Genomic DNA, 16816 nt, shown 5'->3' on the forward strand with positions numbered 1-16816 from the left:
TAAAAAAAATTTGAAGAATAAATTTATAAATGGACAAGTAATAATATTGTTCTTTATCAAATGCAAAAAATAAATAAAATATAAAAAATAAAAATAAAAAAAATATTAAATTCTGATAGCCATCTATTCAAATTAATTAGATAATATCGTATGTAAAGAACATCATGACTATTCATCATCAAGAATCATCGTTCCGATTGTGATATTCTTATATACAATTTAATAAGTAAGAATAAATAAGAATTAATAAGAAAAATAAAAAAGAAAAAGGAAAAAAGATTTTATATCGCTCAAAGTAACAATTATTTTTATTATTTTATTTCAATTATTGATATAACAGACATGTTAATAAAGTCTTACCCTAGACTTTGTTTAACTTTTTTTGAAAATTCGATTAGAAAATTTCGGTGGTTTCTTTTTATCCGACCGTCGATTAAGTAGATTACTACTTGTTACCGATTTCCGATAATTGCCTTTTTTATCGCCATATTCGATGAAGTTTATTCCTTCTATTGATATGTCGATAATAGAAGTTTTCTGTTTTAACTTCTGTTGGAAATCTGACATTTCTATTTCTGTTTATCTGTCAATAATTCCTGTTTTACCAGCTGATGAATGTCAGTAATAATATTCCTATTTTATCGACTGAATTTTGACTTTCTCTAAAATGTGATTAAGGCTGTTCATTAACTTTTATTCGTCTTTCTAATGTTTAAAAAAATGTATTACTATTTAAATATTAGTTTATTGTACTCTCTGTATATTAGAGACTTTAGAAATTATTAAAATATTGTAGAAAGTATTCATTTATAAATTCTCACATTTAAAAGAAAAGAATTTCTATGTTAACGCATTAGAATTCAAAAGAAAAAATAACTCGACATTATTATGTACGTTTTATGAGTTATATTAAATATTGTATTTTTCTATTCTATTGAGATATGTCCATCATTATATCCATGTTTTTGTCATATTGCAAATATTTTAGAAAGTGAGTAAAAAATTTAATTTATTGAATTTAAGACACGATTTATTCTATTTAATAGAATATATGTTACAATTAAGATATAAAAAATTCATTTCAAGTATCTGACAACTATAATTAAATTTGCTGGTATATCGTCAATACATAAGTAGTATTAATAATTACATCTAATTTTCATTTACTTGTAATAATTAAGGATATTAATGTAGATCATTATGTAAACTATGTATTATTATTAAAAAAAAAAAAAAAATGCTATTAATGATCAGAATTATTTTACAGATTATGGAAGTTGTATACAATATTATACATTGAGTAATTATTATTTCTTACTATTAACAATCTATTTTTGTCCATATATATAATATTGCGACAATATTTATTATTATAAATATTCATATGTCTGTTTTCATTAACAGCAGTGTATACATAAAGATGTATAATACAGATCTTTGCAAAAAGGCAGTATCAACATTCATTGATGAGGATTGTGTACAGTAATATATCAATCGCGTATAAAAATTATAATAAATTGTTATAAAATGTCATAAAATTTATTTTAATATAATAATAATATATATATATGTCATTTCTCTATTAGGCTATTGGAATTTATAATGTACAAATCATGAATATAAAATGTCAGATAATTTTCGCCACTTAAAATAATTTTCTTATATGTTTTTCGTTTTTTTGTTTGTTGTAAAAAAAAAAAAAAAAATGTGTAAATTGTCACAGAAGACTTTCTTATTTTGTGTAAAACGTAAAAGAGTTAAACAACAGTCATTGCTTTAGCCTATATATATATATATATATATATATATATATATATATATATATATATTTTTTTTTTTCTCTTCTGGGATTGTAAACTCTGCTGTAGATTTCAGATCTTTGACCTTAAGAATTTTATTTATTTATATATAATAATATGCATCTTATTATTATTTTTCTTATTTCTTTTCAATAGGAAAATTATTGTAGATTTAGAAATAATAATATTACGGTAAAATCGCGAAGGGTAACTATCACTAATCGCATCTTAAATATTCTTTAATAAACATAAAATAAAAGTAAAATATAACGTAACTCGAGAGCATATTAATAAAATATCAGGTACCTTTATATGATGCGTACCTTTAGATGTAATTAAAATTTTTTTTCTGTTTTTCTTTTTTCCTTTTCTTTTTTTTTTAATTTTTTCTAAAATTTTTTGTGTTTTCTATAAATTTAGTTTATTTATATTACGAATAGCGAAACATTTCTTTTTTTTTTTTTTTTCTTTTTTAATCTAATTTAAAGGAATGTAGCAAATATATATTGTAATATCCTTAATATGATTTTCATAGAATATACATGGATAGCATAAACATTGACACAAAAAAAAAAGCAATAGTACGCGGCGTTATTTAAGAAATTAATTGGAGAAATTCTTTATAGTCATTATAGTAATAATTTGGAGACAAAAAAAGAAAAAAAAGAACAAACAAACCAATAATAGAAATATTAAAGTATTGAAGATATAAATAAAATATAAATTAAATGGTATAATGTATGAATCATAAGTAAACAATAAAATCTTACCATATAATTTAGATGGTTATATAAGTACTTATTAAAAAAAAAAATACTAATCTACAATATTTTACTAATACGTTCTTATATACGAAGATATAATCGATATCTATTACAGTATAGGTCTCATTCATTTAATACATTTTTAATTGGAATTTTTTTTTTTTTTTGTAAGGAAGACTATATTAAAATATTCGAATATACTGTCAGATCCATAATTTAGTGTACAAATATATGAACTTTTGGCATTTTGCTTTACATGCACACAAAGTTGATTATGTATTAATTAACATGCAAATGAATTGTGAATTATTATTAGAATTCTAACGTGAAATAATGACCTCTTATTTCTAATAATATCTATAACTAAATATCAATAAAATTCATTCTCACATAATACTGTACTATAATCAGTACAATTTTGTAATACACACACACACACATAGATATATATATGTATTTTTATATATATATATATATGTGTGTATGTATATATATGTATAGATTAGAAGGTAGTAACATGCACATAAACTATGCATTTATATATGATATCAATAGCAAACATAGAAAGACAGTAAGTCTATAAAACTTAATCCTATGTATTGTTAGATCATTGAGCATAAAAATGGCAAATAACATGTATTCCTTTTAGAATGCAGTTTTGATTATTCATTACTTTCAATATTAACAATATATTAGGTACTGATAAATAGGCTTTTTTCTTCATGCTCTCTAACTGCAAAATGTATATTATATAAATGACAGATCACATGCTCTTTGAAATCGTTATATGTTTATGAATAAAAAATAATATTTCTTAGTTTTATAATTTTATCAAGAGAAATAAAAAAAAGATCAGATAGCTTGAATATTATATAAATTTGATACCGATTTCTATGCTTACATGCTTTGAAAATCTCAGGTACCAATGTAAACGTTAAATAATTTTTCATTCGTCATTGGCTCTTTATGCATAGTTACTTTCTTCTTATTTCATGTTTTGTAAATACAAATATTTTATATTTTATTTATACTTACGTGCTTTCTATATTTCACTCGCATTACCCTGCAAACTGAAAGACAAATTGTTTATATTCATTTCTCCCACATTGACATTGAAATTTTTTTCATTCCGGTGAATGTGGAATATTGTTACTATCATTTCGCCGTTGTAATCGTTCTGGATGTGAACAAGCTAACTGACTAAAGTCGCGTACAACATCGTTAAATGTTTCATCCCCAGTAACGCCTATTTCAGAATCTTTCATCTCTTCGTTTAACAATCCAAGTCGTAATCTATAAAATACATAATAATAGTAATAATAATGAAATTTTCTTACTTAAAAATATATTTATACTTACAAAGTAACAATATCAGCATTAGCTTCCTTTACTGCAATCGATAAAGGTTTTACACCACTTTCATCTTTAATATGTTGATCTGCACGATGTTTCAATAGCAAACATACTTGGGCTGTATGTCCTATACATTAAAAAATAATATATATATATATATATAGTAAATATATTTAAATAAATCTATTGTTAGTAAACAAACCTAATTCCGTAGCTAAATATAAAGGAGTTTTTCCATCTGCATCTTGACAATTGATACGAGCACCATTTAATAGAAGATATTCGCAGGACATCACAGAACCCTAAATAAATGAAAATTAAAAATTATTCAGAAATAAAGACAATTATAATAAATATTTGATAATTATTAAAGATTTTACGTACGCTTATTATAGCTTGATGTAAAGCAGTACGACCTCTATCGTTAACGTTTGACCATAATTTATCTGCTCCTGCAGCTAAAGCAGCACACATAACAGGTAGATTATGTGCAGCTGCTGCTTTATATAATAACATTTCAGGATGTAAATTTTCTATGTCTTCTTCATCGGCAAATTCTTCATCTTCACCAGCTGTTGAATCCTGATCTGAACTTAATTCTAAACTTCCATCGATCATTGATTTTGGTAGATCACATCCAAACATCAATACATCAGATAGCATAATTTTCTCAGTTTTTTGTATTTCCAAGTCATTATTTTTATCATTTGATATATCGCTTATATCAGAGGTAATATTATCACATGGATTTTCTTCAAATTTCGACACATCCGTTTTAAGTACTTCTTCGTTGTTTGCTGCAGATTCCGAATCGATGATTTTACAAAGACTATTATTTTCATTCACGTCGTTATGGGTTTGAGTTAATATTTTTGTATATAGGGTAGAACTATTTTTTATATCAGTACTTGAATTGTCAGACATTGTAGAAACCGTATCCGTTTTTTGCGATATTGATTTCTCAACAGAATTTAAACTTTCTATTGATGTATGTTTACTGTCATCCGAACTTGAACACAGAGCTCCCTTGGAAGAATTTAAAATAGTTTTGTTTCGATTTAAAGAATCAAGATCATAACTACGTGGCCTACGACGTAATTTACGAACGCTCCATTTACGAAAATGCATTTGTTCCTGATTAGGCGAATGCTCGTTTGTAATAATATTAGTTAAAGGTTTAACGAACATACGATCTACATATTTAGCTTTTATCCAGGCCTCGCGTATGTTGCTAGAAAAATAAGGATAATTACTTTTATAATGAAATCTGATATTAATAGATAAAGAAATAAAATTTTAATGATTTTATACCTATTACATTTTGGTGTAGCTTTAATCATATTCGGAGGAATTGGTAACGCCTCGTATACGTTATTTACTACGGTATTACCTAATTCTGCCATAACTTTCAATATTTCTGGTTCCCAATCGTCTAATGTTAAAGAACGTACTTTGCTATAATGAACTCCAAGGCTCCTATGTACACCGGAACATTCTATAAAAAGGAAAAAAGAAATGCATATATTATAATATTATAGATAATTAAATTATATCACATGGAAATGAAATTTACCTATGCAAAGTGTAATTCCTAGATTAATACTAGCCCATCTTGAATTTGATCCACCGCAATCACAGCAAATATCATTTCCAGAAATCTTCAATAGTTGTTCCCATACTCTAAAAATAATAAAGGAATATTTTAGAATTTCTTTACTTTTTCATTGTAAATTCTTACAATTATCATTTTAATATTATTTTACATTCACCTTGATTTAGGTTTAGATGATGGCCGTGATGGACATTTAACATCTCTTAATTGTAATTCTTGTGAACTAGTAGTAGATAAAGTACCCATGCCTCGTTGAATAGCAGCACCAATAGCTTGTTGCATAGCAGTTACCCATGCCAGATATGCTTCTTCGCTATCAGCTTGTAACATATGACTCCTATATTAAAATTATAAATAATAGATAAATGTGATAAGAATTATAGCAAAGCAAGTAATTAGAATTATATCTATAATTACTTTGTTGGACTTAATACTTCAAAGCAATTTCGTCTATCACAATCTACTACAGGTTTTACAGTACAAAGACGTAAATCTTCTTCCATGACGGTATAATCATCATCACCAGTACGTTTTTTATAAACAAGTTGATGATCTCTCAAACAGAACCATCTTCTATTCCATGTTTTAAATGCATTACTAGTTCTTTTAAATAAATAACCTTCCATCTTCGGATTACCAGGTATAGGCGAAGGAGTTAAATCTCTGTTATTAACATAAATATGTCTATTCTCCATCTCCTTTTCAAGTTTATTAGAGTCATCTCTCATTCTAACAAGATCCTCGCTAAGATCTTTTAAAAATGAATCCAAGTCTTGACCAAGATCACTACCTTGATGATAATAAGTTATACAAGCATGCATATAAGTAAGCAGAGAGCCCAATATTTCATGTCGTTTTCGTGTTTGTAACATCGTTAATGCATGTACATAATCTAATGCAGTATGGCGAAAACATGATCGTGTAGCTGATAAAATGTTCGAGGTTTCCTCGTATTCCGTGGGTCTTGATTTTGGAACTTGTGAATTACGATTTAAGGCTATATCTAAATCAGCAGATATTTTCTCAAAGTAATGACGTGTTTCCTTTACTTTTTTAATATCACTGTTAAATTAAATTAGACAAATAAATAATTCATCATTAATAACAACGATAAAATTATAATGAATAATTTACCTTTTCATAAATATATTCAGATCTTTGATGATAGTTCTAGATGCTTGATCTAATAATATACTGTGAAACTTATTCATTTCTTGCATAGAATGAATCAACTTATTTAAAAATGCCATTATATCTGGATCACTACTAAAATATAATGATAAGTCCCATAAGCTGTTGGTAAATTGACTGTAAAAATTTAATTAATTTTATAATATGACTTTATAAAAATATAAGTACATAAAATGTCATTTCTTTTTCTTTTTTTTTTTTTTGTTTTTTTTAAATGCACTGGATCTTGCTAACCTTTGTTGTCCAACAAAAGTTTTTCCAGTTTCAATCATCAGGCTACAGTTCTTTAATACCTATGATAATATAAACAATGATCGTTTAAAGTCATATTTATTTAATGAATATAATATTGAATAAGAAATATAATATTAATCATAACAATATTAATACCTTATCCAATTTTTGTTCCAAAATATCTATATTATTTTCAACTTCTTCAATGCAAGACCTAATAATGAAAATTTAATCATTCGTTGGATGATACTTTAAAACAATAATGATATCTATATGTTTCAAAAAGTTGAATGTTATTTGAAAAAAAAAAAAAAATAATACATATGCTTTGTTAATCATATAGAATTAATTACAATGTAATACTCACCGAAATTTTGGTGTGTCTCGCAAACACTCTTCGAATTCGATCAAAGGCTTCATTATAATGACTTTTATATCTGAATTTTAATAAGCACAAATTTGTTTGACGAATTATTATCTCGAGATTTTTCCCGTTTGTGATTTTCCATCAATCTTTAATATTCTATGGAAAAAAGTTTTAACGATAATTATGTTTCAACAAGTATCAAAGGACAACAAATTCTCCATTTTTCTGTCAAATACTACGAACGAAGTTAGAGGAAATTGCAACTTTTCGTTTTCCAGTGTTGACAACCTACGTAATTCTACAGATGTGCATCCTGTGCATAGGTACAAGAGTGTATATAAGTTTTTTTAATAAATATAATAGAAGAATTAATGTAACAATTAACGAGAGCGTTTAGAATTAAATAAATAAAATATTGAATTATTTTTACAATGTTTACGTTTTAAACATTTATCGTATAACATGTGCCCAATTAGAAATATAATATCTAATTCAAATTAGCGATGAAATTATTAATAGTGGTAAAAAAACATTACACAAGAGAGATTATAATTTTTATCAAATAAGTATAGTTGCGTGATCAAGTATTTTTTAAAATAATATTAAAAATGACGAATTCGTTGCGTTAATGTAATATAATATTATCTCTATTTATAATGGGCAATTTAACTTATAAGAAAGAAATTTTTTTTGAATTAATTTTTAATTTTACCGCTACTTGCCGACACTTGGCGGCACTGACTAATTGCTAAAATTTCAAAAGTGTAGTTAAACCGTAGGATAAAAAAAAAAAAGATAAATAAATTTGAAAAGAAAATTTCGTTCTCTTTTACATTATACAAATTTCCAATAAATTTAGAATTATTTTTATTTTCATTTCTTTTTTCTTTTTAAATTTTTAATCTCGTATTTACTTATGAAGTTAATACTTTTTAAAAAATGTAAACTTCATATATATATGCATACTTTTGTATACGTTCGAAGTTCAATCCATGCGCAATGAATTTGCGCATTTACGAAAAGGGTGAATAAGTGAAAAAATTTTGGTAAGATTTTCGGATAGTTAACTCAACGATGTAAGTTTGATATTTACAATATCATATATTATTTTCATTCGAGATAATTATTTAATAAGAATATGATAATTACATGTTTGCCTATAGAAATGATTAGAAAACATGCATTACCTAACCTCTAGTATTCGAATCATATAATGTCTTATCATATAATATCTTATACATACATTTTATATAATGAAATACATGTATTTTTCATTTTAATTTCTATCTTTCCAATTATCTTAGTCTTTAATCTTATCTTGCAATCATAATTGATTATTATTATATTTAATTTATTTTAAAAAAGAAAAGATATTGTTCTTAATGTTTTACTATGCATAGATAATATAAATATTAATGATTATTTTAATAAATCTTTTGTAAATAGATTCAAAATGACTGGTGGTACATCCACCGAAAAGTCAACAAGTAATCCTCTGGAACAATTTGTGCTGCTTGCAAAAACAGCTAAAGGTGCAGCAGCTTTGGAATTAATACGTCAAGCTGTAGAAACACCAGGAGTTCATGTCTTTGGTGAATTACTGGATATGCCAAATATAAAGGAATTGGAAAGTGGTCCATATGTTCAATATTGGAATACATTAAATTTATTTGCATATGGTACATATAAACAATATTTAGAGAATAAAGATAAGGTTCTGGAATTGACTCCTACACAAAAAAAGAAGCTTCAACATCTTACAATTGTAACACTTGCAACTAAGTCTAAATGTATACCTTATTCTATCTTGCTTGAAGAACTTGATATAAAAAATGTCAGAGATCTAGAGGATCTAATAATAGAAGCTATATATGCAGACATAATACATGGTAAATTAGATCAAAAAAATTCTCAATTGGAAGTGGATTATGCTGGCTTAGGACGAGATGTTAGACCCGGTGATGCAGGAGTAGTAGCAGAAACTTTATCTGCTTGGGGTGAAGCTTGTGACGCTGTCTTAGCGTGCATCGAAGAACAAGTGACACGTGCAAATGTAGAAAAACAAAAAGCCACTTATCACAAAGAAAGAATACAACGAGATGTAAGTGCTATTCTGAACATATTATTAAAGATTTCTGCTTAAATGAATTCATAATTTGTATAATTTTATTAAATATCTTTGTTAATAAATTGTAGATTGCCAATATAAAGAAATTGCTGGCTGCTCAAGCTGGTGGTGGTGGAGTACAAGAAGCTGATGTAGCAGGAGGTAGTTCTAGTGCAGGTGGCAGTGAATCTGGTAGAGAAGCTTTACCAGTGCTACCAGATCTAAAGAAAAAGCAACAGAAGGTGAAATGTCTCAGAGGCAGTGGTAAGTTTTGGAAGACCTAAAGTTATTTATCAACTTGTATACAACGTGTGACTTTCTTATGATAGGGTTGTAGTATATTGTGTGCCTTGTACTGCATTTATTTTGCAAACTTCTATTGAAATTTATATTTCTTATAACATGCAATGATTTTCTATTATTAATATATAAATATGTTAAATTGGAGTGGGGAGGGGAGGGAGGGAGAAAAAGAGAGATAGAGAGAGAGAGAGAGAGAGAGAGAGAAAGAGAGAAGAGCAAGAGATCTCTATCTTTTATTGCGAATAGTTATTATTATATTTATAAAATGGATAAATGACAGGAACTACTTAAAAGTTTGCAAAGATGCATGTACAAATTCTTGAATATATACATATATACACACATAAAATTTGTGTGGAATATAATTTATTGTGTAATATTAATCTTAATTTGTAAATTTTGTTTTTGCAATAACATTAGAAATTGAAACTTCTAATTTCTTAAAATGATTTAATTTAAGATAAAAATAAGAGGATTTAAATATGGGATAGTACTAAAGAACGAATTTATTAATTAAGTGCAATATTGTGATTGAAAAAGTTAAAAATTATTCATATATAATGATGAAGTATATATTAGTATAGATTCATGGACTGATATGAATAAGTAACATCTATGCACATTATGTGGGATTCATCATAAAAAAAAAAGTATGCAAATACCTTGATGAAAGATATAATTGTAATTATATGATGGGAAAATTATCATATATGAGATACATCGAAAGTCTACTTAATGATATATACTGATTGACTCACTGATAGTGACGTGTCTTTGGTAAAATTCATATCTTGGCTTGCATGTTTTAATTTGGCAAATTTGAGAATTGGCTTCTATGAAGCGAATGAACATTGCAATTTTCATTCTTGGTTCTTAAACAGCACTGACACAAATGTATGTAATAGTGAATGATTTGGGAAGTCAACGAGTTAGTTTGCTTGTTGTCCAATAAATGGCACAGATTTAGTGATGAACATGTCATGATTATTCATGCGCAAAATTTTTTATCTAACAATAAGAAATTTTTTTTTTTTCTAGGAAGACAGAATATATTCTGTGGGATTTAAAATGTTTAGAAACTTGTACAGTTCATTAATACTATCAGTATTAATACTACAGTTCATTAATACATATATCATTTTTCTTTTTTTTATTCAGACCAAAGCTTATTTAGATTGATAGAATTTATAGTCCACATCTGATATTGTACAACTATTGTTATCCAATCTAAAAATAGCATGTCCAAATGATTGATTAGTGTTCGTTCGGTCATATCGAGATACCTCATTTTTTTATGTGCTGAAATTTGATACAAAGTCTTTAAATTGTTTAGTGTTCGGAGAAATGTGTAATTAGATCAGCAGATAGTTTTTGATGAAAGGTTCTATGTCAAGAAGGGTAAAACCTCAACACCATTGATGTAGTTTAGCTAATACAAATGTCAGTATAATTTTAAAAGCGTTGTAATTGCTAATGGAATAAAAAGTAATTTATTTTAGTGAGGCTTTTCTATTTCTCTAATCCCCTGGTGCCTCTCCTTTATGTCCACAGAATGAATAGTCATTAAATCAGAATTTTCATAGGTTTCTCAAGGATCAGTCTTATTATTATTTGAGTGATGTAGAAGATTCATCAATATTAATAGATCATAGAATTTGATAGTATTTGGCAAGAAATATAGAGGATGATAGAGAGAGAAGTTTGAAATACATTTAGCTTTCCGATGGTGTCCTTTTATTTCAAATCTTTCCAGATTATTGTTTCTATTTAATATACATTTTATTAATAGACAATAGTAGTCTTCGTATTAGTGATAGTGCTGATGAACTAAGGAAAGAGTGCGCCATTAATTATTAATAAGTTGAGGTGTGAATCATATTAAATTGTTCCTGTCCATTCGTTAATACTTGAAGTTTATCCTCAAGATAATCATATTCTTCTTCTTCTTTTTTTTTCTTCTTTTTTTTTTTTTTTTTTTCTTTTGGTGTTCTTTAACTCTCTTTTAACGTTGTATATTCATTGAAAAGTTACAAACCATAAGACTGATCGGCATTTTCAGGATCTACAGACACATTTTTAGGATCTACTGCGGCATTTTCAGGATCTACAACGCCATTTTCAGGATCTTCTACGTCGCGAACTGATGTCGATCGGCCGTCGGTGAAGAAATTGGGGTGATCGGAGAACGAGTTAGGGTGATTAAATTAGAGGAAAACACATATGGGGATTTCGTTCGACGGTATATCTCGACGTCTCTATTATATATAAATTTTATACTTTAACAAATAAATTTCATCTTTAAAATGTTTCATATATATTTATTGTAAGTTGCAACACTTTTGATGTGCACGCATAACAAATAAAAACTATACTAAGAGTAAGGATTCTTTTAATCTCTTGTTTCACCGATAGAGAAAGACCAACGTTCGGTGAAATTTGGATAACAAGATAAATGCAGACGTCAAAAAATGAATTTATTTGTTAACTTATTCTTTTTATTTTATTATTTCTTCTTTCTTTCAGAAACATACTCACATCATTCGTCATTTTTTTCTTTCATTTTTATCTTTCTCCCTCTCTTATTTTTCTTTCTTTTTTTTTTCTTTTTCTTTTTCTTTTTTTTTTTTTTTTTCTTTTTTTAATTCGAAAAGTTTCAGATAAACGTAACGAAATCACAGAAATTTGAATCGATTTGCGTCGAGGATTCGTTGTAAGGCGAATTCAAAATAACAAGCATTCGCGAATAAAAATTTTTTCGATATACACATATGTATGTATGTATGTATGTATGTATGTATGTATGTATGTATGTATGTATGTATGTATGTATGTATGTACGTATACGATTAAAAGTACAATTAAAATTTTATCTCGTTCGCATTATAAATTAGAAATGTTTCGTAAAATCTAATGAGAATGAATTTCCTATATGTATTTACAAATTATCTTTTGGTTTCTCCTTTATTTTTTCTACAACGAATATATTTCTTTTTAAATGTTTTACAATGTCAAGGAAAAGTTGTTGGAAAGATCAATGCTCGTTAACGTTATAGATCATTTTTCTTCGAATTATTTCATACCTATTGTGTTTGCATATAACTCTGATAAGAATAAGCATATTGTTTTCTAAGTCAGAATGTAATATCCTTAATTTTTAAATGTTAACATCGATTATATATATATATATATATATATATATATATATATATATATATATATATATATATATGTATATATTATATACAAAGTGTTTCTCTTTTATATACAGAAAATGAGAACAATAGATCTTTATCGCCGCTGTGGATATGGCACGGGAATCAGTTTATACAAATATTACAATTATTTTCAAAGAAATATATCCTAATTATATATATATTTTTTGGCAACATTCTAGAATAAAACATATCTACGTATATGTTTTATATTTTCTCCATCTCTTTTATTTCGCTTTCTTTCTCTCTCTCTCTCTCTCTCTCTCTCTCTCTCTTCCTCTCTCTTTCTCTTTCTTTTCTTATTATATAAACCAATCAATTCGATTCAATATCGACAAATATTTACAAATGTAACTCTCTCAATAACATTAGCATAATTGTGCATGATATTATGGCATGAATTGTGGAACGCAGGAGAAGATTTTTCTCTTATATATTATATACACAGAAGAGATACAAAATTTTATTTAGTTACGTCTAAATCACAGAGCAACTTAGAGCATCGATCTCTTCGAAAGTGTGACTTCGTGTTATTCATTATTTATTATTATTATTATTATTATTATTATTATTATTATTATTATTATTATTATTATTATTATTACTATTATTAGTTAATATTTCGATTTATTCACTTTATTAAATCTTTTTCTTATTAGATTTATATAGATGTTGAAAATTCATTTGGCGATTTACAAACGCCTCATGTCTAATCATTGATATATACGTACATATTTACGCGTCCATTCATCATCACAGTCACCTTTAAATTCTAAACAATGCAACATTAATTATTAGATCTATTTCTTTTTAATATTTACAAATCTGTCCAATTTTTTTCTATGGTCCATGATTTCTTTTCTTTTCCTTTCTCTTTGTTTTTTTTTTCTTTTTATTTTTTTCTCTTTTTTTTTTTTTAACGCAGGATAAACAGATACTTTATATATAGAAAGATTGAATTATCAAGAAAAACTTGTTAAATGAGATTCCTTTTATATTCAAATCCACTATATTCATTGGAATATTTACTTTTTCATTGGAAAAATCGATTTTCTGTTTTTTTTTTTTTTTTTTTTTTTTTTCTTTTTTTTTCTCCATATATTTTCATCGAAAATTTTTTAATGAAAATTTCGTCCATCATTAATGCAATAAATGACACTTTTAGAATTTTTCTAAAGTCATGAAAAAAATTGCTCGTTATATAATTAATTTCCTATAATTATTTCGTTTTACAATTATCTAAGAGTATTGGATTCTTTTTGTTTAGACTATTACAGGCTTCTTCGAAATCGGTTTTAAATTAGCCGCAACGATTGGCATTTCAACGATATCGTTTTGCTATAAAGTAACATCCTTTTGATTGACAGGTCCATTTCCTATTTTCGTATTATTCGTTTGTCTCGTTGTTGTCGCATTTTCTTTCGATTCTTTGTCAATACGATGAACACCATCGTTCGTTTCCTTTTCGTTGTTATTCGATTGGGTTTGCGTTGCACGTGAAACAAAAGTGGGAGCCGATTTTCCATTCTTCCGTTCCTTTAGTTCTAACTCGTAATCTTTAAATATAAAAATATTTGGAAATTAATTAGACAAACTATTTATTAATATATATTAATATAATTTATATATATATATTATTTTTATAAATAATTTTAATAATTTAATATAAATATAATTGAAAAAGTATATATACATTAAATATTTTTAAAATATTATATATATATATATATATACACGTGTGTGTGTGTGTGTGTGTGTGTGTGCGCGTACATGTATAAATTATTTAATTTGAAAAGAATTTATATTTCATTTGCATATAAAAAGAAACTTATAAATAAAATATATATTTGTATAGATAGAAAAATATAAATAATGGATGTTTACATTCGCTTTGCGTAGAACAGTCCATAGTTTTGATATGTTTTTTAACGGCTTTGTTTTGATCACAAGTCACAGCGGTTAATGTAACAGGAGCCATCATGCTCGAAGCATTTGTACCAGTTACAGCTGAGCTTTTGGTAGTATTGTAAGGTCTTGATGGCATTATATTCTGTCGAACGTTTCTCTCCGGTCGAATTAAAATAATATATAACTGTAATTAAGAAATTTTATATAAATCAATTCGATCGATTTATTTAACGATACTTTTAGAAATTATATATATGTATATATATATATATATTTGTTTTTGTTTACCTTTGGTGTGAACAGACATGCAATTGTCACCGTAGCAGAGAGACTGATGGTCACCGACATCGAAGTGATCCTCAATGCGACATGATTACCAGTACCAAAATAAAGTGGAACAAAGGCTAGCCATATAACACAGGTAGTGTACATAGTAAAGCCTAATTAAATGATTATTATGTTATTTATATTTCATTTATTATATAAACTGTATTAACTCTAATCTATCTTGTGTGTGCTTTAAGAAATAATAATAATAACAATAATAATAATAATAAAAATAAATGAGCTTACACATAATGTCTAATTGAAAAATTAATATTATATATATATGCATGTTTTAAAATATGATTAATAATAATAATAAATATTTCTTAATAAACATCCTCACAAATTTGTATTTATTTAAATTAAAAAGCTTACACGTAATATCTAATTGAATAATTTATATGTTTATCTGTATTTCTTTTAGTTAATTATCCTTTACTTACCAATATATTTGCTTTCGTTAAAAGCTTCAGGAATTTTTCTCGTGAGTACCGCATAAATGGTGCAAACAACTATCAGCATAATAGGATATGCAAAGGCAATCATATAGCTAGCATCGATATAGCTATTGCAAACAAGCAAATTATCCTCTTTAGTAGGATAATGATGCATCGCTTTAGCTGGATCGATAACAATCCATACACCGTTAATAAGTATCTGTACCGCTACTAAACCGGAACAAATGAACAATTGAGATCTTGGTGATATAAATGATGGTCTCTTGGCACTGTGTTTTCCAGCGTTAAAAATTCTTGATATTCGATTTGTTTTTGTCAAAAGTGCTGCATAAACTACGGTAAAGCAAAATCCAGCACCGAATCTGTAGGAAATGATTTGGTTAGATAGAAGATCTATCTATGTCCGAATAAAAGATCTTACTTGTAGATTTGAAAGCTATGTATATACATATGTCGGATAGCATCGGAAAGATGCGTCGAAGTTAACTTACCTTTGAATACTGCAAACAAGATTGGTAGGTCTGAGTACTAGAGCAAACGTGACCAGGTAGCAGAGTAAGATACCAGTGAGAAGGACGTAAGAAAGTTCTCGACCGGAAGCACGAACGACAGGGGTGTCGTTATGTTTTAGGAATACACCGCAGACGAATAAAGTCACCTAAGAAATTTCAAAAAAAAAAAAAAAAAAAAAAAAAAAAAGAAAAAAAAAAAGAAAAGAAAAAAAAGAAAAAAGAAAGAAACAGAAAAAAATATTTAACACCCTTTTCGAACTATTTATTTGACCTTCGAAACTTATTTTTGTTACATATTTTATTGCAAAAACATGTTATAATAATATGTTATTGATTACGTTGATACTCGGATATATATACAACTACGATAAATATTTTATCAATGAACTATTTTTGATTTTTAATGAAAAGATAAATATTTACTAGTATTCCAACAGAGGAGAAAGACATAGCACCAATAGCCCATCCACTTTCGAGTCTTAAAAATTCTTCGGGTATCTTGCTACAAGTAGAATGAGTTTCGTCTGGTACCGTTCCTTGTTCACAATTCTTGCATTGTGTTTCATCGTTTGGATGTCTTATCTGTTTAAAATATACGAATACAATTAATTTATAATTTTTAACTCTTTTCACATTACATCGGTACGATCGATTTTATAATTATTTAGA

The 16816-nt window shown here is 26.7% G+C and overlaps 3 protein-coding genes across 12 annotated transcripts in view; 1 reads left to right on the forward strand and 2 right to left on the reverse strand.

Moving 5' to 3' along the window:
• Positions 1-43: 43 nt before the first annotated feature.
• On the reverse strand, positions 44-7585 carry LOC124954065 (arf-GAP with coiled-coil, ANK repeat and PH domain-containing protein 2). Of its 4 annotated transcripts, none has more exons than XR_007102429.1 (13): positions 7321-7585; positions 7110-7167; positions 6954-7012; positions 6663-6836; positions 5946-6590; positions 5686-5865; positions 5490-5596; positions 5228-5411; positions 4301-5147; positions 4119-4218; positions 3923-4043; positions 3599-3856; positions 44-662 (listed from the first exon to the last, which is right to left on the reverse strand). XR_007102429.1 is itself a non-coding variant. In XM_047506366.1 (12 exons), the coding sequence occupies exons 1-12, from the start codon at positions 7371-7373 to the stop codon at positions 3688-3690; spliced, it is 2697 nt and encodes an 898-aa protein (XP_047362322.1). In that variant the 5' UTR covers positions 7374-7585; the 3' UTR covers positions 1838-3687. The 4 variants fall into 4 exon arrangements, 2 of the variants coding, with proteins under 2 accessions (XP_047362322.1, XP_047362324.1); XR_007102428.1 differs by having other exon boundaries at positions 44-705; XM_047506366.1 differs by lacking the exon at positions 44-662 and having other exon boundaries at positions 1838-3856.
• Positions 7586-8266: 681 nt separating this feature from the next.
• On the forward strand, positions 8267-15456 carry LOC124954134 (COP9 signalosome complex subunit 7). 5 transcript variants are annotated; one of them, XR_007102458.1, is made up of 5 exons: positions 8267-8396; positions 8767-9421; positions 9517-9691; positions 11790-11969; positions 15154-15454. XR_007102458.1 is itself a non-coding variant. In XM_047506587.1 (4 exons), exons 2-4 carry the CDS (start codon positions 8774-8776, stop codon positions 15171-15173), a joined length of 843 nt encoding a protein of 280 aa, XP_047362543.1. In that variant the 5' UTR covers positions 8267-8396; positions 8767-8773; the 3' UTR covers positions 15174-15456. The 5 variants fall into 5 exon arrangements, 4 of the variants coding, with proteins under 4 accessions (XP_047362543.1, XP_047362542.1, XP_047362540.1 ...); XM_047506587.1 differs by lacking the exon at positions 11790-11969 and having other exon boundaries at positions 15154-15456; XM_047506586.1 differs by lacking the exons at positions 11790-11969; positions 15154-15454 and adding an exon at positions 10769-11228.
• LOC124954133 overlaps positions 12967-16816 on the reverse strand; it is a 156153-nt gene continuing 152303 nt past the window's right edge. For all 3 annotated transcript variants that reach the window (XM_047506582.1, XM_047506580.1, XM_047506581.1), the window contains 6 exons: positions 16571-16729; positions 16127-16293; positions 15621-15997; positions 15139-15290; positions 14827-15034; positions 12967-14498 (listed from right to left, as the gene is read on the reverse strand). In XM_047506582.1, the coding sequence (XP_047362538.1) occupies positions 14281-14498; positions 14827-15034; positions 15139-15290; positions 15621-15997; positions 16127-16293; positions 16571-16729 (1281 nt within the window). In that variant the 3' untranslated portion in view covers positions 12967-14280. The remainder of the gene's footprint in view (positions 14499-14826; positions 15035-15138; positions 15291-15620; positions 15998-16126; positions 16294-16570; positions 16730-16816) is intronic.

Source organism: Vespa velutina, chromosome 14 (assembly GCF_912470025.1).
Source record: "Vespa velutina chromosome 14, iVesVel2.1, whole genome shotgun sequence".
Lineage (NCBI taxonomy): Eukaryota > Metazoa > Arthropoda > Insecta > Hymenoptera > Vespidae > Vespa > Vespa velutina.